Source organism: Numida meleagris, chromosome 2 (assembly GCF_002078875.1).
Source record: "Numida meleagris isolate 19003 breed g44 Domestic line chromosome 2, NumMel1.0, whole genome shotgun sequence".
Lineage (NCBI taxonomy): Eukaryota > Metazoa > Chordata > Aves > Galliformes > Numididae > Numida > Numida meleagris.
Window position 1 is genome coordinate 83,003,762 of NC_034410.1, and position 20,299 is coordinate 83,024,060.

General features: G+C 35.3%; 1 protein-coding gene across 7 annotated transcripts in view; it reads right to left on the reverse strand.

Moving 5' to 3' along the window:
• Nucleotides 245-20,299, reverse strand: part of PTPN3 (protein tyrosine phosphatase, non-receptor type 3) — a 161,217-nt gene continuing 141,162 nt past the window's right edge. For all 7 annotated transcript variants that reach the window (XM_021386948.1, XM_021386949.1, XM_021386950.1 and 4 more), the window contains 7 exons: nt 20,120-20,210; nt 19,786-19,847; nt 17,925-18,071; nt 13,679-13,807; nt 6,225-6,370; nt 5,480-5,615; nt 245-1,621 (listed from right to left, as the gene is read on the reverse strand). In XM_021386948.1, the coding sequence (XP_021242623.1) occupies nt 1,544-1,621; nt 5,480-5,615; nt 6,225-6,370; nt 13,679-13,807; nt 17,925-18,071; nt 19,786-19,847; nt 20,120-20,210 (789 nt within the window). In that variant the 3' untranslated portion in view covers nt 245-1,543. The remainder of the gene's footprint in view (nt 1,622-5,479; nt 5,616-6,224; nt 6,371-13,678; nt 13,808-17,924; nt 18,072-19,785; nt 19,848-20,119; nt 20,211-20,299) is intronic.

Genomic DNA, 20,299 nt, shown 5'->3' on the forward strand with positions numbered 1-20,299 from the left:
ATATCTGGATGTATATGTGTGTATATATATATATTCAAAAAGAAAATTATCTATTTTTTCCTTTTATATACATATAAACATTTGGTTAATACGTCTTAAATGTTTTTCCTTATTTAGGACTAATTTTTTAAATAACAATTTTAAACAGTCCCTTAGAGTAATTTTTTTCCTTTTTTTTTTTTGAAGTAATATTCAAAAAATGAAGAACTATCTCAGGGTAATCATAAAGCACACACAAAATAAATTAACATCATACAAATGTGGTTATATTGTTCAGAAAGTTCGATTCTCCCATTTGAAATGAAATGGAGACCAGTGTACCTTAAGGGTGAATTATTTAACAATGTACAAATTCATTCTCTCTTTCTACGTCAATCTTCATGTGAATTTTGCTGCATTTCCATAAAGCAAGAAGCACAATAAATCCAGAGAACTCTTGCAACAGAGTTGTGTTTCACTGGATAAACGCACAACTTTTGCTGAAGGGCAGCAAGTCAACATTTTATCACCATCTGAACACTAGCAACACCTGTGTCCTTGTAAGCTTCACACCTTGAATTAGCAGCAACATATTCGATGGGTTCAGTAGTAATTTTTTCTTCCAGTATTGGATTAGACTACTTTGCATATACAGCAAGTCAAACATCTAGTACTTGTGTGCAATGTTAATCCACATTTACATCTGAGAACTCATAATACACATGGAAACAAAGATGAAAGAGAATTAGACCTCATCTTAGGTTAAAATGTTTTCAGTCCACACACAGAAATAGCGGTGAAAAAATAAGTGTCTTGGAGGACAGTAGAAACAGAAGAAAAGAAATAGAACAGCTAACACTAAGAAGTAGGTCACTGTTGAAAGGGCAAATTGGAAGTAAAATTGATCAACAGAAGATGTAGACTGCACCATCTGTTTAAATGTATAAATGCAGTATCATTTTTCACATCACATACAGTGATACAGTATTATAACAGCTGGCATACTATTAGACTTATGGAAAGTGAATACTTAATTTCTCCTACTCTTAATGTACAGTAGTTACGCATTAGGCTTTGAAGCTTTTCATCAGCTGTTTAGAAGTCAAGGTTACATTCCTACAAATATTTAGTGTCCCAGTAAGAAAGTTACAAATATTCACTTTCCATGAACTTTCATACAATACAAAGATATTAAATATCTTCTTAAACTGAATCACTTATTAGTTTTCCTTTCGTATTTTCAAAAGAAACACAAGGATCTTTGTAACTTCCAAAGTGAAGGGTGTTTAAGGCAGTGAAAGATATGCATTGAGGTTTCCATGATTGCTTATGGTGCCTAAGTAAAGCATTTACACACAATTGCTCTCATATTTATCTACATGATTTCTTTATACTGTACATGATTTAGCAATCTTCTTGAGAAATTTAAAGTGCCACAGTTCAAATGTGCTCATCTGTCTTCTCATGGGCTCCTAGTCCATTCTAGTTGCTTTGAGAAATAGGCCCCTGCTTTACTTAAAAAACAGTCTTTTTAGGGGAAAAAAATGCATCCTTCACTGCTGTGCTAACTAGAATCGAGTGGTCGAATCAATCCTTCTTTGTAAACACGAAGAATAGCTTCACAAACAAATTTGTATTGACTCTGTATGAGAAAAAGAAAGAAACAAAACATATTTATGGTGGATTAGTCAAACTTCTGATTATACAGTAGTATTTAATAGGACTAACAGTCTTACTGCTTCCTTTTCTCCTGGACAGTGACAGGAGAGAAGGTATGAAACTGAATGAGAAAATCCAGCTCTCTTGGCTGTATTAATACAACACAAATGGAACATTTACTCTTCTCTGAATGAGAATCATTAAAAAAATCTTACACTAAGGAAAAAAGAAATCTGCAAATTTGAAAGAATATATCCTTACATCCTAGGGAATATCATTTGCTTGTAAAAACCGAAAATTTTTAAGTTTCATCTGACTTTGATTAAAGTAGTTCTTTATGCCTTTTATACATCTCACTACAGGGTTTTTTTTGTACTGTTATCTGGTAATTACAAGTATTCTAAATCTTGCTGTTGCATATTACCAGACACATTTAAGTTATATGACGAAGATTGCATTTAAAGTTACCAGGTAGGATATATTGGTGAAAGTCCATACTGCCTTGCCAAAAACTTTTTTTAAAAACCTTTGCTACGCTGTCACAGAAGATGGAGTTGCTTTATCTTTGATGTGTAATCACATCATACATTATTTCCTTTCATAGAAGGATGTGATCAAAACATCTGGAATGAATGCTTTTGAAGAGCAGTAGCCACATTATTTCTTCCATTCCCGAGACTTTGAGCTCATTCAGTTCTAACAAGGTCTTAACAAATGAGATTGGTATTTGTTTCCTGAATTATACTGTTACAAAGACTGTTCTTCCACAATGTTTCAAAGTTCTTACTTGTTAAAAGCAATTAGCATGAGAATCTCTTTCTGAAAAGTGATACAACATTACAACGCACAATGAAAATTCCATATAGCCAGAATAAGTATTTATGATTAACCTAATCTTGAGAACACAAAAAGAAGTCGTGAGGATCGAAGCATACATCTTCCAAAAGTACTTTTGACTGTTCATTCAGTCAGACCCCCAAATGAGCATCTTTGCATCAGTGTAATATTAGAACAGCTTCATGTTTTCTGAATCCCTATTCATGTCTTTGAAACATTCTCCCAGCCGCCCTTTTATGTCAGCTCTCATCAACGCTTCAGGAGGATCTGGAAGCATTCCCCCAAAGTCTCCCAAAGGACAGGAATAAAAGACAATGCTTGGACTGTGAAGAACCATGTTGCATTTCAGTACCAGTAGTTTGGACCTTTATTCTTGTCCATACACGTTCAGAATATTTTCTCTTAAGTACAGAAAAAATTAAGGAAAAGTTCGGGGTAGAAATTCATTTTCTGTATCTCAATTTCCTGCCTTTTCTTTCAAACCTTCAGTCAATTACTCCCACCTCTAGTATCACTCTGTTCTTTTGTCTTTATTTCTTAATTACCCTGACTTTTCTCATTATTTTCATTTGCATATTTCTGCTGCCAGAACAACTCAGCTGTGATATTTAGCTCTCTGTTCACTACTTCTGTTAACTCCTTTGTGTGATAAAGTTATTGAACAAGTAAGAATGAACACTTCAGCATTGCTTCCTCTGACTCAGTCTCTGACTACTTGTTTTCTTTGCTGTTATCTGTTGACTGTATTCCTGCCGTTCACTTTGCTCATAACTAGCTCTATTATGTATGTCCTAAAGCACTGCTTTCTACATTGTTTAGTATCTCTAATTACTCTTTCAAGGAATATAGTGCTTTTTTTTTCTTTTTTCTTTTTTTTTAACAAAAGGCCATAGAGCTACACAAATTTTGTCGTAGCTTTATTATATTTTTTTGTTAGATAAGTTTTTGTTTTGCTGGTCCTGATGACCAAATTACAGGTCTTCAAGAAACCACAACTTTCACACAATAAATAGAAGACGCTAAATTGACCTGTTAATAGCTCTGCTAAGTCCATTCTTATCAGGAATGTCCCATCTGATCTTAATTCACAACACACATCTGGCTATGTACTTCATCCTCTCAGAGGTGGAGCACATGTAATGTCACCACAGAGCTGCTGAATGTGCTTCAGGTCAGGCTGCTACAGCTGAAAACCCCTACCAGCTTCCCCTGGAAGACCCAAGCTTGATATGAGCAGTGGAGCTAGCTGAAATGGATGCAAAGGAATGAAAGAGTATTCAGGATAGATAAATATATGTTAACATGGAGCTCTTTCATCTTCTGCTGTCTCATAGCTGAGTGCTCACTCATGTGCCTCATTTATAGCACAGTATGCCAGCTCTGCTCATTGGCTTCTGCATACTTTAGAAATAACAAGTGAATTTAGCTTCACAGTGCTGCTGCTACTTACCTCTCTCCTAACTGTGCTGATAGTGAATGATGAAACACAGCACACATAGTAAAGAATCCTATTTTAGTACTCAGTTTTCCACACTCTACGTCTGATGGTCAGTGTATTTATCATTATACTCCACATTCTTCAGCTATATCAAACAATTCCTGTTGATTTCTGTTATAACAGGAGGTTCTCAGCACCCGTTAAAATTTACTTCAGGTTCTCATATCAGATTCTCAGAAATAAGACCATCTTTAGAAAGTTTAACTTTGAACTTACTCAGTTCATTGTAGAAACTGAGGGGCATAGACAGTGAACTCAAGAAGTCAACATTCAGCTTCCTAAACCTTGAAGCTAACCTTTCTCACGCCATGAGACCACGCATCATTTCTGCAAGGAACTGGCAGGGCACTATTCATACAACTTGCTCCTCAATCATACAGTCAGTCTTGATGCACATCCAGGGAGTGCACTCATACAGCAACGAATGACAAAAGTCCCAGCAACATGTATGAGAAATCTCTGTTCACAGAGCACTCTAGTATTACACTATTAGTAACCATAATTCCTGATAATTCCTGATGCTTTCCAGTGCTTTCACACACTTAGATAATGCAAGACTTCCTCTCATCTAGTCAGTCATAACTCCTTCCAATCCTAATTGTTCTGCGATTCCTGTGATTCCTCTGCTCAAGGGTTGTGGGTGGTGGGTTTTCTTTTTTTTTGATGATTTTTTTTTTTTTTAAGATGAAAGACAGAAATGCTAGGTTTAACTGCTAACTATGTGGGTCTGAACTCCTTTAATTCCATTTACCATAGGGCATTTAGTTCTTTTAGATAATACACACAGTATTCTGTTGTCTGACTTCTACTGAAGGCAGTGGAGACCTCCCATCCCTTATCTCTAGCATCAAGTTGTTCATTTCCACATTTAACACAAAAAACCACCCTCATGATCTCAAATTTTCAGACCACCTCCTTGTTAAAAATCAGCTCTTATTTTCATACTTCAGTTATTGATATTATCCAGCTTTTCCTGAATTTTATTCTTACCCCTTGTTTTTCTAAACTGGAGTAGCAGCACAATTTAAAAAAACATATTATTCTTATCAAATTTCTACTCCTTTTCAAATGATGCTTCCTCCACAAATCATAGCACAAACACTTTTATTTTACCTTCAGTTTGAGAACTACCTATAAGGCTCCGTACAAAGAATGAAAACCAAAATTTGTTCTATCTTCTTGCATAGAATTTAGATGATGGAATATAAACAGATGATTTGACTAAATGACTTTCCGCATTCTAACTAAGTGCAAGGAATAGAAATCAATCACCTTTTAATAACAAGGTAAGAAATATTTACAGTTAAATATAAACCTCTCCAGTAAATAAGCCTTTTGCAAAATATTATGTTTCACTGCACTATGACATGCTAAACACAGGAAGCATAAAATATAAGGGCAACTGAAGATTGATACAACTAGATCACGTAATACTTTGCAGCTGTTTTAAAACTGGAAAAGAGCAAAATATATACAGAAAATGAGGCTTCCCGTTCTATCACTTACTGATGTTTGAACCATCATAGCTCGCTGGTCTCGCATTTTTCTTACAATATCCAGTGGATAAACAGGTTGGTTTCTTTCAATTAAGCACATGGCTGTTTCCATAGTGACCAATACACCAGTGCGACCGATTCCAGCACTGTGAAATGTAACAGAAAAACAGACTATAAAATCAGGATTTTGCAATTTGCCAGACTCTTATCATAATATTATGACGTTAACTACCTTTGCAAATTACAGTAGACCTTCATGCAATTAGAATAGAGCACAAAGCTTATCTTTAAAGCAATTTCAGATTCATTTCTTGCCAATGATAACAACAACAAAAATTTATATAAATAAAGGCAAAAAAAAAATCCCAAAGTAAATGCTTTTTAACAGTTATATCTACTTACAAATCTACATGTACTGACTTTTTATTTTTGACTAAAAAGACGAGAGGTAAGTGACTGCTTTTTGACAGGGACATTAACCACAGTAGAACTTTGCAGTACCATTCACAATGAATTTACAGAGGTGGTGGAGGATAAGAATGGAGAACAACTAACATTACAGACGATCAGCTTTGTGACAATCATGTAACTAAGCAATTTCACCAAAAAATTGCAGGAGAAAGGAAAGAAACTGGTATTTCAGTCTTAGTGTTTCCATTTAATTCAAGGAATCTGCTATCTTGCTGACACTTCTCAAAGCAAATGTCTATTGTAAGGATGAAGCAAATGTATCAGTAGAATTTTAACACGAGTACCTGCAGTGAACGAGAACTGGCTCATTCTCTACTCTCTTTGGCCTCATGCAGGTCACAAACTCCAAGAAGTCCATTGAGTCATCAGGAACACCATGATCAGGCCAAGCAACATACTGAAGATGGGTGACGGTGTGTTGTTGTTCTGTCTAAAATACAGTGAGATTCGCAAAGAGTGGTCAGCATTACAATTCCTGCATTGATGTTTATTAGGTACAAGTCACACTTTTCACATAATCTGCAGATTCTCTAAGAGGTATGTATATAACATCGAAAAATCTTTGTCATTTTATAATTCGGAGTAACGTATAAACATGTAATTCTTAGCATGCAATAGACTAACACCTCCTAAATAAATGAGGTATCAAGTTTTACTGGTGATCTAAACAGATTTTCACAAAAAATCTCACAATTCTGTGAGAGTTTAGGAGAGGCTGCAAGAAACAGCTGGAAGCCAAAGAAGAAACATTCGGAATAACACCAAAATAACAAGGCATTAAGGCTTCCCAATCACAGCTCAAAAGCATTGTTTTGATTTTGCATTTCATAAAAATGAGGCTATATATATGCTAGCGCATCTAGGAATGCTATGCTGGCATATTGGTTCAACACTGAAAGGTGTGTATCACTTGTTCATTACTTGCAGAACATTAGGTCCTGCCATAAAAAACAGATGAATGCCACTCTCATCTCATTCTGCAATCCAATTCAATCTCCCAAAGTATAGCTGCGTATCTATTCTAACTATGCCTGTGTGTGTATTTACAGATTGTTACAATATAAAGTTGCCTCCAACATTTGCTTGCTGTAATTTCTGTTAAAAAACTATACATATATGTTTATTGTAAACATATGAATGAATGATTTCTGTACTGTCATGGGACATTTTTCTTTATGAACACAATTTAATTACTTGAAAGATTCTGCTATATGAAGAACTATTTTGTTTCCATTCAATCATACTTAAAAACCGTTTTACAGAATTTCTTGCATTTTAGCTCTTTGCTAAGTTTGATTATGAAACCACACAATCGCCTTTGCATTCAGATTGGGTGCAACTGTTATGTTACAGGTGTAGCCAATGATTAGAGTGGGAAAAATAAAATAAGAGGGCAAAGACTCTGAGTTCTGCTGCATCGTGCAATAAGGATATATCACTCTTCATAAACTAAGATAAGCCTTCACATCATTCCTTCATTTGTTCCAGATTTAGCAACAGTTACACTGTTAGTTCTGTTTGACTGATGTCCATAGCTAAAGTTAACATTTGACACTTACTGAAATAAAACCCTCCTTTATCACTGCACTGGTCTATAAAAGCTGACCTCTTCCTAATGGTCCATGCAAGAATGCTTTATTGATGCTGGTGACTTGGAGTTTTATTTATCTTCTTAAGTGTACAATTACTGGAGTATACAACCTGTTTCAAATGCCTTCGACTTCTGCTCCCCTCTTCCATTAGAGGAAGTGGTTCCACCCTCAAGGAGCAAGCCAGTAAGACACAGAAGTAAGGAGACAGAATGCCTACTACTTATGTACTGAGCAGAGTCCTAGGAAATGACTTTATTCCAGGCAACATAATTACAAAAATTTATATTTGTCTCCAGGAATATGAAGACCTATAACACGCCTCATACTTTGCTTCTTGAAGGCAGAGTCTGAGCAATCACAAAAGGTCTTGAGTAAAGTCTGAGTGGGCAATATAAGCTGACATTAATGATCAAACTCACTGTAACTCAAACTGTAAACATTTGAGATCTATTCATCCAGGTCATCAAAAGAACCCACAATGACTGGAATCTCTGAAAGAAGCAGTGTGGCCTTTTAACTACTCAGTAAACTGGGTCTGAATAACTTGAGATAACTTGAGTTGTTTTTTTTTTTTTTTTTAATAGCTTATAGACATCAAGTACAACAAGAGTTATACATGCTGTTAGTCTCCAGTTTCTTCGGGTGTGATCATCTTCCATTTTCTGCTGCGTGCCTTATTTATTCCTAGAGACCAACATACCTGTTTGTTAGCTATTGCACATATTTCTCAAGTTTCGGTGTAGTTTTCTATTTTCTATATTCTATTTGTGTTTTGATATAATCAATTTGTTATTCTTGTGGTTGTGCTGTTCTGAGGTGATTCAAATTGTTAAAACTTGACCACTACTTTGCTTATCAAAATGCACAAGTGTATTGGTGTTAGAACTAGTGTTTTTGAATTCTAATAAATGTCTCATTCAGAAAATACTAAACTATTTCTAGTGGTGTTATCGTTGTTTGTTTTTACTTTTCAAGTCTTTGCACTCATAATGAAAGTCACCTTTTAAGTTGAAAATAGCAGAATACTAAAAAAAACATGGAAATAACTTGCATTAATAGACAACTACAAAAATTTAGTACTCCTTAGTTTAAAAAAAAGACAAACAAAAAAGTGCTACAATTATATTTATGGGTCCCACAGCTAGACCCACTGTGCATGTCCTATTAACAGTATTTATTTTCTTTGTGAAAAACTGGTAATAAAAAATGAAGAGGTAGCCTCTCATTACACTTAAGCTGCTTAGCAAACCATTACTGTCTGCAAGGCAACTTAAATCGTAATCACAGTTGTTTTTTTTTTTTTTTACCCCACTAAGTGACAATCATTACTGCAACATCCTAATTACTGATAAATGTAGAATTTCTCTTCATAAAATCTGGTGTTATTAGTCCTGTTTTGTAACTCTAATGTAAGTCTAAACATACAAATGCTCACTGAGACAGTAAGAGCTGCTCGTTGCCCCGTTGCTACATTTGCCTAACTTGACATTATACACCTTGATGTTCCAATTACATGGACAGATTTCAATTGTACTTTGTATTTGCTATTTCCACAGATCAGTTTCCAAACAGGTGGAACTACAAAAAGAAGCTCAAACAATTTACAGACTCCAGTGGCACTTCTGGATTATGTAATTTTCCCCAATTTATCACCAATCCTCTGGCCAACATTTAGCTGCTTCAGGACACTGACCCACATTTACTTAGCATGCAGCTGCAGAGGTCTAAGACATCATATCCATCCTAAAGTACCTGTTACTGTCCTTCTGATGACGATTATTGTTGCTGCAGTGAAGATGCTGGACACAGAAATTATGTACTTGCATTTACTATTTCTGTGCAACTTCACATCTTATTGCAAATGCAACTTCACTGTGGTTAGGCTAATATCCAGGATTTTGCTCAAAAACACAATTATCTTTTCTAGAGTTGGCAGAGGTAACATGTCAAATATATGCTGTAACACTTAAGAAACAAATCTGATCTGTGAAGATCTTTAGCAACAAAAATATTCATCCTTCATCTTTCTGCAGACTGTTACCTTGCTTCTCATAATTACACCAAAAGGTTGGCTTCCTCATTTCATTTCGCTAAAATGATTCTCATTGATTAAGAAAACAGTCAGGTATTCTTCAAAAAAAAAAAAAAAACAGCACACAGATAAGAATTTTAATAAATAAAAGGAAGGAAATTCAGGTTCAAATAGTCAACTTTAATTTTGACTTTTCTTAAAATTCAAGCAATTCAGTATGCATTTCTTTATTTTTCGGTTTAGGTTTTAAATTGAACTTCTAACAATTGTAGTTTTACCATGTAGACCTACATTTACCTTGAAATGGTCCTATCTTCTATGAAGGAAAATGGTACACTTTTAGCTAGTGAGCTTTACAAATATGTTGAAAGCTGAAAGTATGATGAGGCTTAAGGCCTGGTTTATGAAGAGCAGAGTGGTAACTTCTTTGCACCACTGTTCCAATCTCATTATACTTTTGAACACTCCTGCCATGAAACTTTTAATCTACTTTTTGTTCTTCAGCACTTTACTATTCAGAACCAATTCTTTTTTTTTTTTTTTCTGACTGCGAGTACTTGACAGAATAGAATACACTCAGTCCAGACACTTCCCAGCGAAGTCTTTAAAGTACTTCTGCAGTGCAGTAGCTTTGTACCAGACATTTATGACATGGTCAAATTTATATAAATGTCACTGGAAAGAAAATAAGAGGTCTTATGATGTGTGGAAACAAAAGCTTCAGCGAAACAACCTAAGAATCTTTAATGTGAACAAGCTGAATATTTCCCCCAAACTGCTGTACATCACACATCTTGCAAAGACGACAACTGGCATGGAAAACCTAAGCCTAAACAATTAAGACCTGTAAAAAAATTAGACAGATCATATTTTCAGCTGTGATAGGAAAAGACGCTGCTCATTTACTGCCTCCATTTAATCTAATATCAATTTAACATCATCTGTAGAAGGCCTGTATGATGGTCATTCATAAATAGAAAGACGTGTCATTATTTGTCTTGCAATTTTACCTACATGCAGCAAACAGCAACATCCTTTCTTAGCAAAATGAATTTATGCCTAATTTTCAATTTCTTTGAATTGATACTCCAATTTATTTATTTTTTCTTCAAACCGCCCTCTCCATCACTGTGATGCCAATGGAAAGTGATAGCTTATAAATTAAAAATAAGCTTTCCTCTCAAAATCTTATTTGCATTGTCATTATTTGTGCAAACTTTCCATATTCTGACACAAGAAATTGTCTTAATCACATTGACTTATGTTGTTTATAAGGTGTCAGTGCTCTCTCTTGTGGTGCTGAATTGTTATGATGGCAATGGTTTAACTGGTCTTTAAAGGATGAAATTAAATTGATATTTTAATATCTTTTGTTCTTTTTGGTTGAATGATTTATTATAGTTAATAAATCAGGTAGGAGAATGATAGCACACTGGAAATGACTACGAGTAAAGTAAAATGTGGCAGAATGAAGAAAAACTTGCAACATTTCTTATTTCAAGCTTTTTGAATAATATGCTCCAGCAACTGTTATCTCCATAGCCCTCCTAAATTCCACAGCAGGATTCTAGTTAAATTTAACTGAAATTGTTTAGAGACAGAGGAAACTAGAAAAATAAATGTTCAAAATATAACTGGCTGAAACTAGAGGGGTCAGCGTGTTCCAAGGCAATTACCCAAAGGTAACTGACTGAAAGGTTTCTTGAGGCTTCTCATCCTATTTTTTCAATGATTAAAGCAAGCATCTTGTTTTATGAAATAGTGCAGTGTGTGACACATTTTTTTTTCCTTGGGTCTGTTTGTTCTGGAACCCCAAAGTGCTCCCAAAAAAAAAACAAATTTAGTGCTTTCTGTGCTTTTCTTTCACAGGACAGATTTCAGTCTTGAAGAAAATGGGACATTAAACCATATTTCATTTCATGAGGCTAAGAAAGGCTACATGTATTTCATACATTTGCCGTCGCTTGCTTCAATTTCAGGTAAAGAAGCACTAAGATAAACTGGGTCAGAAGAATCCTAAAAATTTTCTAGTTCAAGTCTTCTGAATACATGTAAATGAAAGGCCAGGGGCAGCATTTCATAAAATTCACTTTTGAGCAATTTTCCCCTAAAGGCAGATTTGAAATCTATGCCATTTAATACACACAAAGTTTTTTCACAAACACGCTTTTCCAATCAAAATCAAATCTCCTGAGAGTTTTGAAGCTTTATCCATCTTATTCTGAAAATCTACTTGTCTTCATAAAGACCAATCCAATGATGCTCGCTTTAGATCAGGGAACAATAAAAACCTGATTTGAATTGATAAGACTTTTTATGTATTCTTTACAGAATCCAACAACAATATTTGTGAGAGAGAGAGCACATACAAGGCTCTGCAAAGTACATTCTTAAGCAGAAGACGCCCCCAGAAGAATAGATTTAGTCAGCTTTAAAAAGGCAGCTCAAATGACATGTAAAACTAGGAGATACTTCATTGTTTTTTTTTCCCACTGCATTCTGAAATGAAAGCCTTTGAATCTTGTTACTTTGAAACACAAAACTCACACAGGGCTTTCAGTTATGAGGATCATATTTTTAACTGCATGGGACAGCTGGATAGTTAGCATTTCTTTGAGTGTGACCACTCCATTTATATGTATTTGGAAGCTTGTCCCTAGTGAAAAAGATAAAAAAAAACAACAACAAAAAAACAGAACACAAAACAACCTCTTCCCACAATAACACTTCCACTGAGGTCTAGCTTTAGAATGATTTTAAAAATTATACCATTTTGTCTCATGACAATGAACTCTACACAAGCATATGCCTTTGCACTAGAAATGATGTTCTCAACTGATAGCTACCGTGAGACAACTTTTTGTACAAGATCCTTGTACTGTCACCTCCATTAGTGTGTCTACAAAAGCACAGCCTTTATCTCAAAAAACTTGTATGAAAAAAATCACCTGCCCCATTCTCACTAACATTTTTACCTACCATACGATAGTAACTAGACACTAGAAGTGACGCATACTGAATACAGTCACTGTTGAATTTACTCAAAATTAAGAAACAGTGATAATTACTAACCGGGAAAAAGCATTTGAGGGACCTTAAGCTAAAATTTATAAAAAGGGTTAGATAACCAAATTTAATTGGCAACCTACTAGTTTGAACGACAGTGAATAAAAGTTTGTCTATATATTTTCTCCTTTAGTGAGGTTAGTTTCTTCTGTACTGACATTCAAGTTTATCACTTACAGAGCAGTTGGCTGAAAAACAGAATGAAAAGTCATAGTGCTCCCTGAACAGATGGTTTCTCATAAGTAGCAAAAACCATTCCCCTTTTTAGAAAATATTTGTGTCCACAGAATTTTGAAAAAGAGCTAAAGAAGGAAATGTATAAGAAATGTCGGACAACCTATGGACAAAAGAAACTATACCCAAACTATACCCTACATTCATGCTGTGGGAGACAGAAATGTGATCTGAACATGAATTTCACAACACAAGCTCACATGTAAGAAGTAGTCCATGCATTTCACTTCCTTTTAGTTTATAACCCTCCTAATAAGCATAGAATATTAACAGATAAAGTAACTAAGTACCATACATAAATTGAGTACACTGGGATTGAGATTTAGATCAATTTTTCCTTTTTTAAACTCTAACTTAAGATGATGAAAAAGAGCTGGTAAGATTCTGTGTATTCTCTGAAATCAACATTATTGTAAATTGCTTCGCTGCTAGCAATTCTAGGCATGTGTGCCATTAACCAAGTCACCCATACTTCATCTTTGAAAAAGCACAGTTAGTTAGAAAAAAAATCTTACTGAAAATCCATTTATGAAGAGTCAGTGACTGCAACAATGTTTACAGCAAAGCACCAAACTTCTTCAAGAAGCTCATTACAATATCTGTATAGTATAACGGATTAATATATTACATGCCAATGCAACTCTTCAAAACGTATGCTTTTGAGAGAGCCTTAAAGAAATAATTATACCGTATTGATCCATATTATATATATGTCTTTTATAAAAATGTATGTATTCATACAGCCTACATCCACCTATCTACATATATATTCCTTTAGCTTGCTTGGACATAATTTAAGACAAGAAGCACTTACCTCAACATTTGTAATCACCATTTCTCTAACAACATATGCAATTGTACAGTCTTCTGAGTGGCATCTGACACGAAAAGCGCCATATTCCATTACATCTGGTGGATCCGGCCAATACTGATGACATTTCGTCTGTAAAGACAAAGGAAAATTAAGTGCACATCAAAACTTTAAACAAGTATTTCTGTTTCCAGACTTCTCTCCTACAGTTCAGAAACTCAGGGAACAACTATCGTCCTTCGCTGGTGCTAACGTTCAAATTCAAACATAACATGACAGAACAGGATAAATCCTCTATAAACCTGTGTTTTAGGCATTTATAATAAAAATTCAAATACATTGGATGCAAGCTAAAAGCTTTCTGCCTGGTAGTAAACTGCCATTTCTGAAAACTACTTTTCAAAGCATGAGGTAGGAGGTAAAACACGGATTTGTTCCACCTTAAGAAGAAAAGTGTGTATGTGCCGTTTTTTGGATGGAGAGGAATTTATTCTCTTCAGCCACTGAATAACAGGTTATGGTGAAGACAGAGATACACATGAATTGAAACAAGGGATGACTGAAAAAAATGCAAATAAGGAAATTCTGATTTGATGTTGGCAAAAAGAATTTCAGTGGGAATGGCAGAGCACAAAAACAATCTGCAGTAAGAGGCTGTGGAATCTCCATCCACTGAAATAATCAAAACTTATCTAGCATGACCCTGTGCAACCAGCAAGGACTTCAAAGCTGCCACTGTTTCAAGCAGACAGGCGGAAAAGGTGTCTCTAGGAGCTCCTTCAGACCTGAATCAACTTTAAAAGCATAGAAGCACAATGTTTACTGTTCAGTGTCTGAGAAAAGTTACCAACACTATTATGAGGTTAGAAGAACGTTTTTGAAAAGCAGTTTTTAAGTGAAATTTGATTTATATATGAGTTGAGCTTCAAATATTTGAGTGATATTTTGAGATCTCATATAAAGAATGATATTTCCCCCCCAAAATAAATAATTAACTGTTATGTATAATAATAATATTTAAATATATGAGAAAATTGAGTTAGACCTCGAAAACAGAACTGCGATGTCAAGGCTCAGAATCACTAATAATTTTAACTTTAGTGAGTGCTCACATGAATGCAAGTAATTAGAGGAAAGTCTTATAGTTAAATAATGTGCACCTTCGACTACTACGTAACTCCAAGAAGTGTTAAGAAGCCCTGGTAAATGGGATAGGTGTATCAGGCAGTAGAGACAGAATAGAGAGCTTGTTAGTCTGAAGATCTGTGATTCACCGGTGTCTTGGAGTTTTTGATTCTGTGCTCTGTCAAGAAAAGGCTTTAACACTCCTTCCAATCAGCTATAAAGCCCTGGTCATGAGTGCACTACAGAAAAAAATCAAATCAAACCAAACCAAACAACAAGCAACAAAAGACCTGAATATATATATATTTTTTTTCTCCTGCAAGGGGATGGCAATTTTTCATTTGTATGAGATATGCCAGGATACCTATTTGGAAAGAGAATACCCCTTTCTCCTTAAAGGAAAATACAAGATAAAAGTTGAAGGGAAAGTTCTACCTATTAATCTCACAAATCTCCTTTACTTTCATTTTAAGATGGCCCAAGCTTGGACATTCATCGAATCCCACTTCAGTTACAAGAATATTCACCTACTGGCATTGAAAAATGTAATCTTGACCTTCTAGTGTCATTAGAAAAGTGTCACTTCCTAGCTAGCTTGCTCAATCATATATTCCCTCTTTAGGCATACCTCTCACTACCTTCTCTTCTGCAATGCACTACACTGACATCATTTCCCTCTGTTCTTTCATTCAGAATCAAAACCCCGAGAACAGCTAAAATGATACTAAGATTACAGTTACTCAATCTGGCAAACTATCACCTTCTGCTCTTCTCATAGTTAGAGGTATAGACTCAGCTTTTCCTCTTTTCCCTGAATCAAGTTTTCGACAGATGATTGTGCAAGTAAGAAGATTCAGCCTCTAGAAGATGGCCGTATGGACAGTCAGAGCAATCAAGCTCTACACCTGCTTTCAAAAATAAGCTTTCTGGCACACACTGCTTACTGCTCTATTCAAATGTTTTGATTTGAAAAACAAGGCCAAGTCTGATGAGTACACTTCTAATTTACATTCAATCACAAATACTGAATAAATATCACAGCTACATATCACAGAACACTATGGAGCACTCAGCAAGACTGGTATACAGTTTTACAAAGTTTTCATAGAATTTCATGTAAAAAAAAATAAATGCCACCAAATACTGTGTCAACAAAAAAAATTTAAGAAAAAAATATAGTAGCATGCTACTTCAGATTTTTCCTCAGCACTACGTATCAGAATTGTCCTGAAAGAAGTAAACTGCTTACAGTATTCTGTAAAGAGCTTGACAAGATATCATGGTTGTCCTGCTCAGTGATGAATCTTTTTACAAGCAGCTGCATAGAACTTCACTGAGCATCAAGACAGACTATATACAAGCGCAGGTAGGCATGCTGTGGATCTAGTTTCCAGCTCAGTTAAAGCTGTTGCTTTTCTATTTTTTTTTTCCCCGGTCAGTTCTTAGCAACAATACTGCTGTACAGTGAATAGATTGCTTTTCAATTCCATAAAGTAACTGGATTAAAATTCCCTGGAAGATACTTACTAGCTTTAAAATCCTATTCTGTTTCATCACAACGGTACGTTGCATTAGAAGCTAGGCACTGCACAGGGCAAACGCATCCATCTATAGCAAGTCAGCCATTACCAAACAGCCTCGTTAATTCAGTTTTATCAGTAGAAGTGTCTTGGACTCTGCACTAAAGCCAAAAATCTTTACTTGTTTCTATCAAAGACGACTGAGAGAGAGAGTGGGAGGCAGGGAGTCGGGCCATACAGGTAGAAAAAAAAGGAAGACGTACTGAGCTCAATGAAATGGAACACGACAAGTTTTCTTGGCTACACCAAAGGTCATGAACTGTAAAGTCCAGCTCTTCTAAAAATTGAAAAGGTGTATGACAAGCTTATTAAAAAAAAGCACACATCTACCGGAAGCATTTCCTCATAAAATCAAAACAATCACTTATAATTTTTATTATGTTCCAGACTATGATGACTCAGAGAAGAAAATATATGTATTTACTTCTCCAAAATAGCATGTAAAACTACATATCCATCCATCCAAGATCTAAATGCAAAAATGTGTTGAAACTTTAAAAGCTCACTTAAAAAAAAAAATGAAGTAGTAGACCAAGTTGCAAATCACTCAGTGACAAAAACTGTAACAGACCTTGCTTTTCTTATGTATGTAAGTCAAGTTTCACTATGGATGCATAATCAGCACAGTATGTATGTCAATATAGTTCATATTTCATTGCATGAAAATACCAGAGGATCCAGCTGAAGGTCACCTACATCATGGTTGAAGAAACTGGGTTTGATCTAGAGAGCAAAGATCCAGTGGGATTTAAGCAGGTACTCAGTATCTAAAAGGTGATTTTAAGAATTGCGTTGTCTTCACAAGGATGTGTAGTGGCAAGGCAATAAGCAATAGGCAGAGGTTGCTTCAGTGGAAATTATTCCAGGATATAGGAATAAAATTCTACACTGTTAAGAACAATTAACCTTTGGAATACAGGTGAGAACAATTCAATGTTGGCAGTTCTCAGGTCCTAAGAAGTGATGGAATATCTTGCTGGAATTGTGTGAGACCTGCCTCAAAAGAGCCCTAAATAACTGAATCTAATGCTTTCCTTTCAACAAAAGAACATGACAGACTTATTCATTACTAATCTCATCTACACAATCTTTGACATACATAAAATTCAGCATGTTAAATTCTGACCTCTAGGATTAGCTAGTGCTTACTAGCTAAAACTAGTAAAAACTGAAACGATAGATTCCATTTTCAAGCTGGACTGCAAGTCTTGCTCAGAACTTCCAGACGTTTGCTGAATCACTTGGAAAGCAACTGCTACATGGAATCCAATTCTCGTGGGAAAGGACAGTATGCAGTACGTGGCTGATCAGTAAAATTCAAGTCAATTCTGTTGATCAGACAGCTGGTTTGTTTCAAAGCAAGAGAAAACAACAGAAAGTCACACAGTTTGTCTTTCCCCAGTTAATTCAGGAAGCCTGGCCTTCAGAGAAATTGTTCAACAGAATAAGATGGCCTATGTTAGGGTTCTTTAATCACAACAATGGGAAAAACAGTTTCAAGGTATAGTATTTCTTCAGCACACAAAGAACCTGAACACACTTACCCGCCCGCGTTCAGTGAGTGTTGTTAACATAATGATCAGCGATAACTTGTGATCCCAGACAACTTGCCAGAAATGTGCACATGTGTGAGGAAGAGGCCCTTGAGTAGCAATGTACCTATTCACAATGCCCACAGAAGGAATTTCCATCTATAAATAAAAAGAAATGTCCTAAGTGAAATTTGTTCTCACTATGCAATACTATTATTATTTTTAATATTCAGCATTTAATTCAGACAAAGGAAATTTTGAAGGAAGATTAAAAATTCAAGTTAAATAATAAGACAATCAAAATAACAATTTGTTATGTAGTAACCTTTAAACATTTCATTTAAACCAGATCTATGCTATAGATTCTAAATCCCTTCATCTGAACTAGAAAGCACTAAGTAAAATGTATTTCTGTTTTCAAATGTATTTAAAAAAGTGAAGCTGCAAACCTTTGCAAGTTTTCTCTAATATTTAGTAAGGAACGATGGCAAGGTATATCGAAGGTGCACTAGTGAAAGCCGTGTAATGGCTGATACTGGATGCAATAAGTCAATAGTTTGTGATTTAGGTCTTTCATGTAAGTATTTGATACACAATGCATTTTTTCCCCTCTTTCCTGTCTCCTAAGCCTACACACGATTAGGGTAATGAGAGATCTGGTTTCTCTTCTGGACCCTTTGCAGCACAGTTAGTAGGCTGTAAGTTGTTTTAGAGGAAAAAGGCATAGTTTAAAGCCATAGAAGACAATCTTGGCATGTTCAAAATGGAGAAAAATGATTTGCGAAAATAACTGAATCAAAATTACTGATTACATATTTTGTAAGAGATGTAGTCTAAATACTTAAAGCTAACAAGCTAATTTGGAAAGGATTATTTTAAAATATACAATCAAAAACTATCAAAAAAACAACGGACTTGGAAATGTAACTGACAGACAAGAACAGCTCAAATGCTTCCTAGGGTACTGAGGTATTTATTAAGAAATCAAAGTTGACAAAATACTCAACTTAAGCGATGCTAAAATACTTTTAATCTCCATGTCTGTGCTCAGACAGCAAAACACTTTCAGCAACTAGCAAAAACCTACAAGAGAGTTAACTGCTCTGCTTCATTAATTTAATGCCTAATTATTCACGGTCAGGGAACCACAGAATGACTCAGGTGGGAAGGCACCTTCAAGACCATGTGGTTCCAATTCCCTCCTGTAGGCTGGGCTGCCACCCACCAGATCAGGCTGCTCAAAACTCCATCTAATCTGGCTTTGAACGCCTCCGGAGATGGGCATCCACAGCTTCTCTGGGCAGCCTATGCCAGGGCCTCCCTACCCTCTGAGTGAAGAACTTCTTTTTAACATCTAACATAAATTTCCCCTTTTAATTTAAAGCCATTCCCCCTTGTCCTATCACAATCAAACAATGTATAAAGTCAGTCTCCTCTTTATAAGCTCCATTCAAAAACTGGAAGGCTGCAATGAGGTCTCCCTGGAGACTTCTCTTCTCCAGGCTGAACAAGCCCTGCTCCTTTCTTGTGCTTGTGGCCCCAGGTCTGGAGATGCAGTACTCCAGACAGGGCAGAGTGTAGGGGAACAATCACCTCCCTTGCACTGCTGCCACCTCTCTTTTGATGCAGCCCAGAAAAGTCACAAGATACATATTGGAAGGCAATTTTCATTTTAAAAAATCATTAAAAAATAGTCACGGATGTTACATTTATTCTGAGGTACACATAAGGAAATAAATATTAAATCTCACAAATTTTACATTCAGGAACTCCCCAAAATTAAAACAAATCAAGGTTATTCCTTAGAACGGCTAAATTTAGTCTGCTATTGTAATATAAAAAGTGAGCAAATGCAGGTCATCCTTTGACTTACATTCACATAATTTGCATTAATGTAATCTTCATCTCCCTGCAATATTATCCTTGTGGCATCATCTGCACACAAAAAAATAAAGAGAGAATCAAATTAGAAAGTAAGAGGCATGTTTCCCTTTTATTAAGTAAAAAAAAAGAGGAACTGCACAGAGACAAATAGCAGGGTACAAAACAAAACAGATCATCCTTTAGAAAATAAAGTGAATGATTATGTAATTTGACTGAATGAAAATTAAGTTTTACCAAGAAGTTAAATAAAACAGTTTTAAGCATATATAATATCATCGACAGAATAAAACAAAAAATGCAGAAAATATGTACTTAATACTCACAAGGTAGAACATCTTTGTATCGATTCTTGTCCATATTTTGAGGTACTTTTGCACATGTAACAGCCAATCCCGGTTTCTTTCTATAAAGTTGCTGGAAAACAGAATTTTAAAAAAGGGTAAGATATGACTATGGTAAACACGTACTAAATAAATCCACATGAAGGTAACAAAAAGAATGAG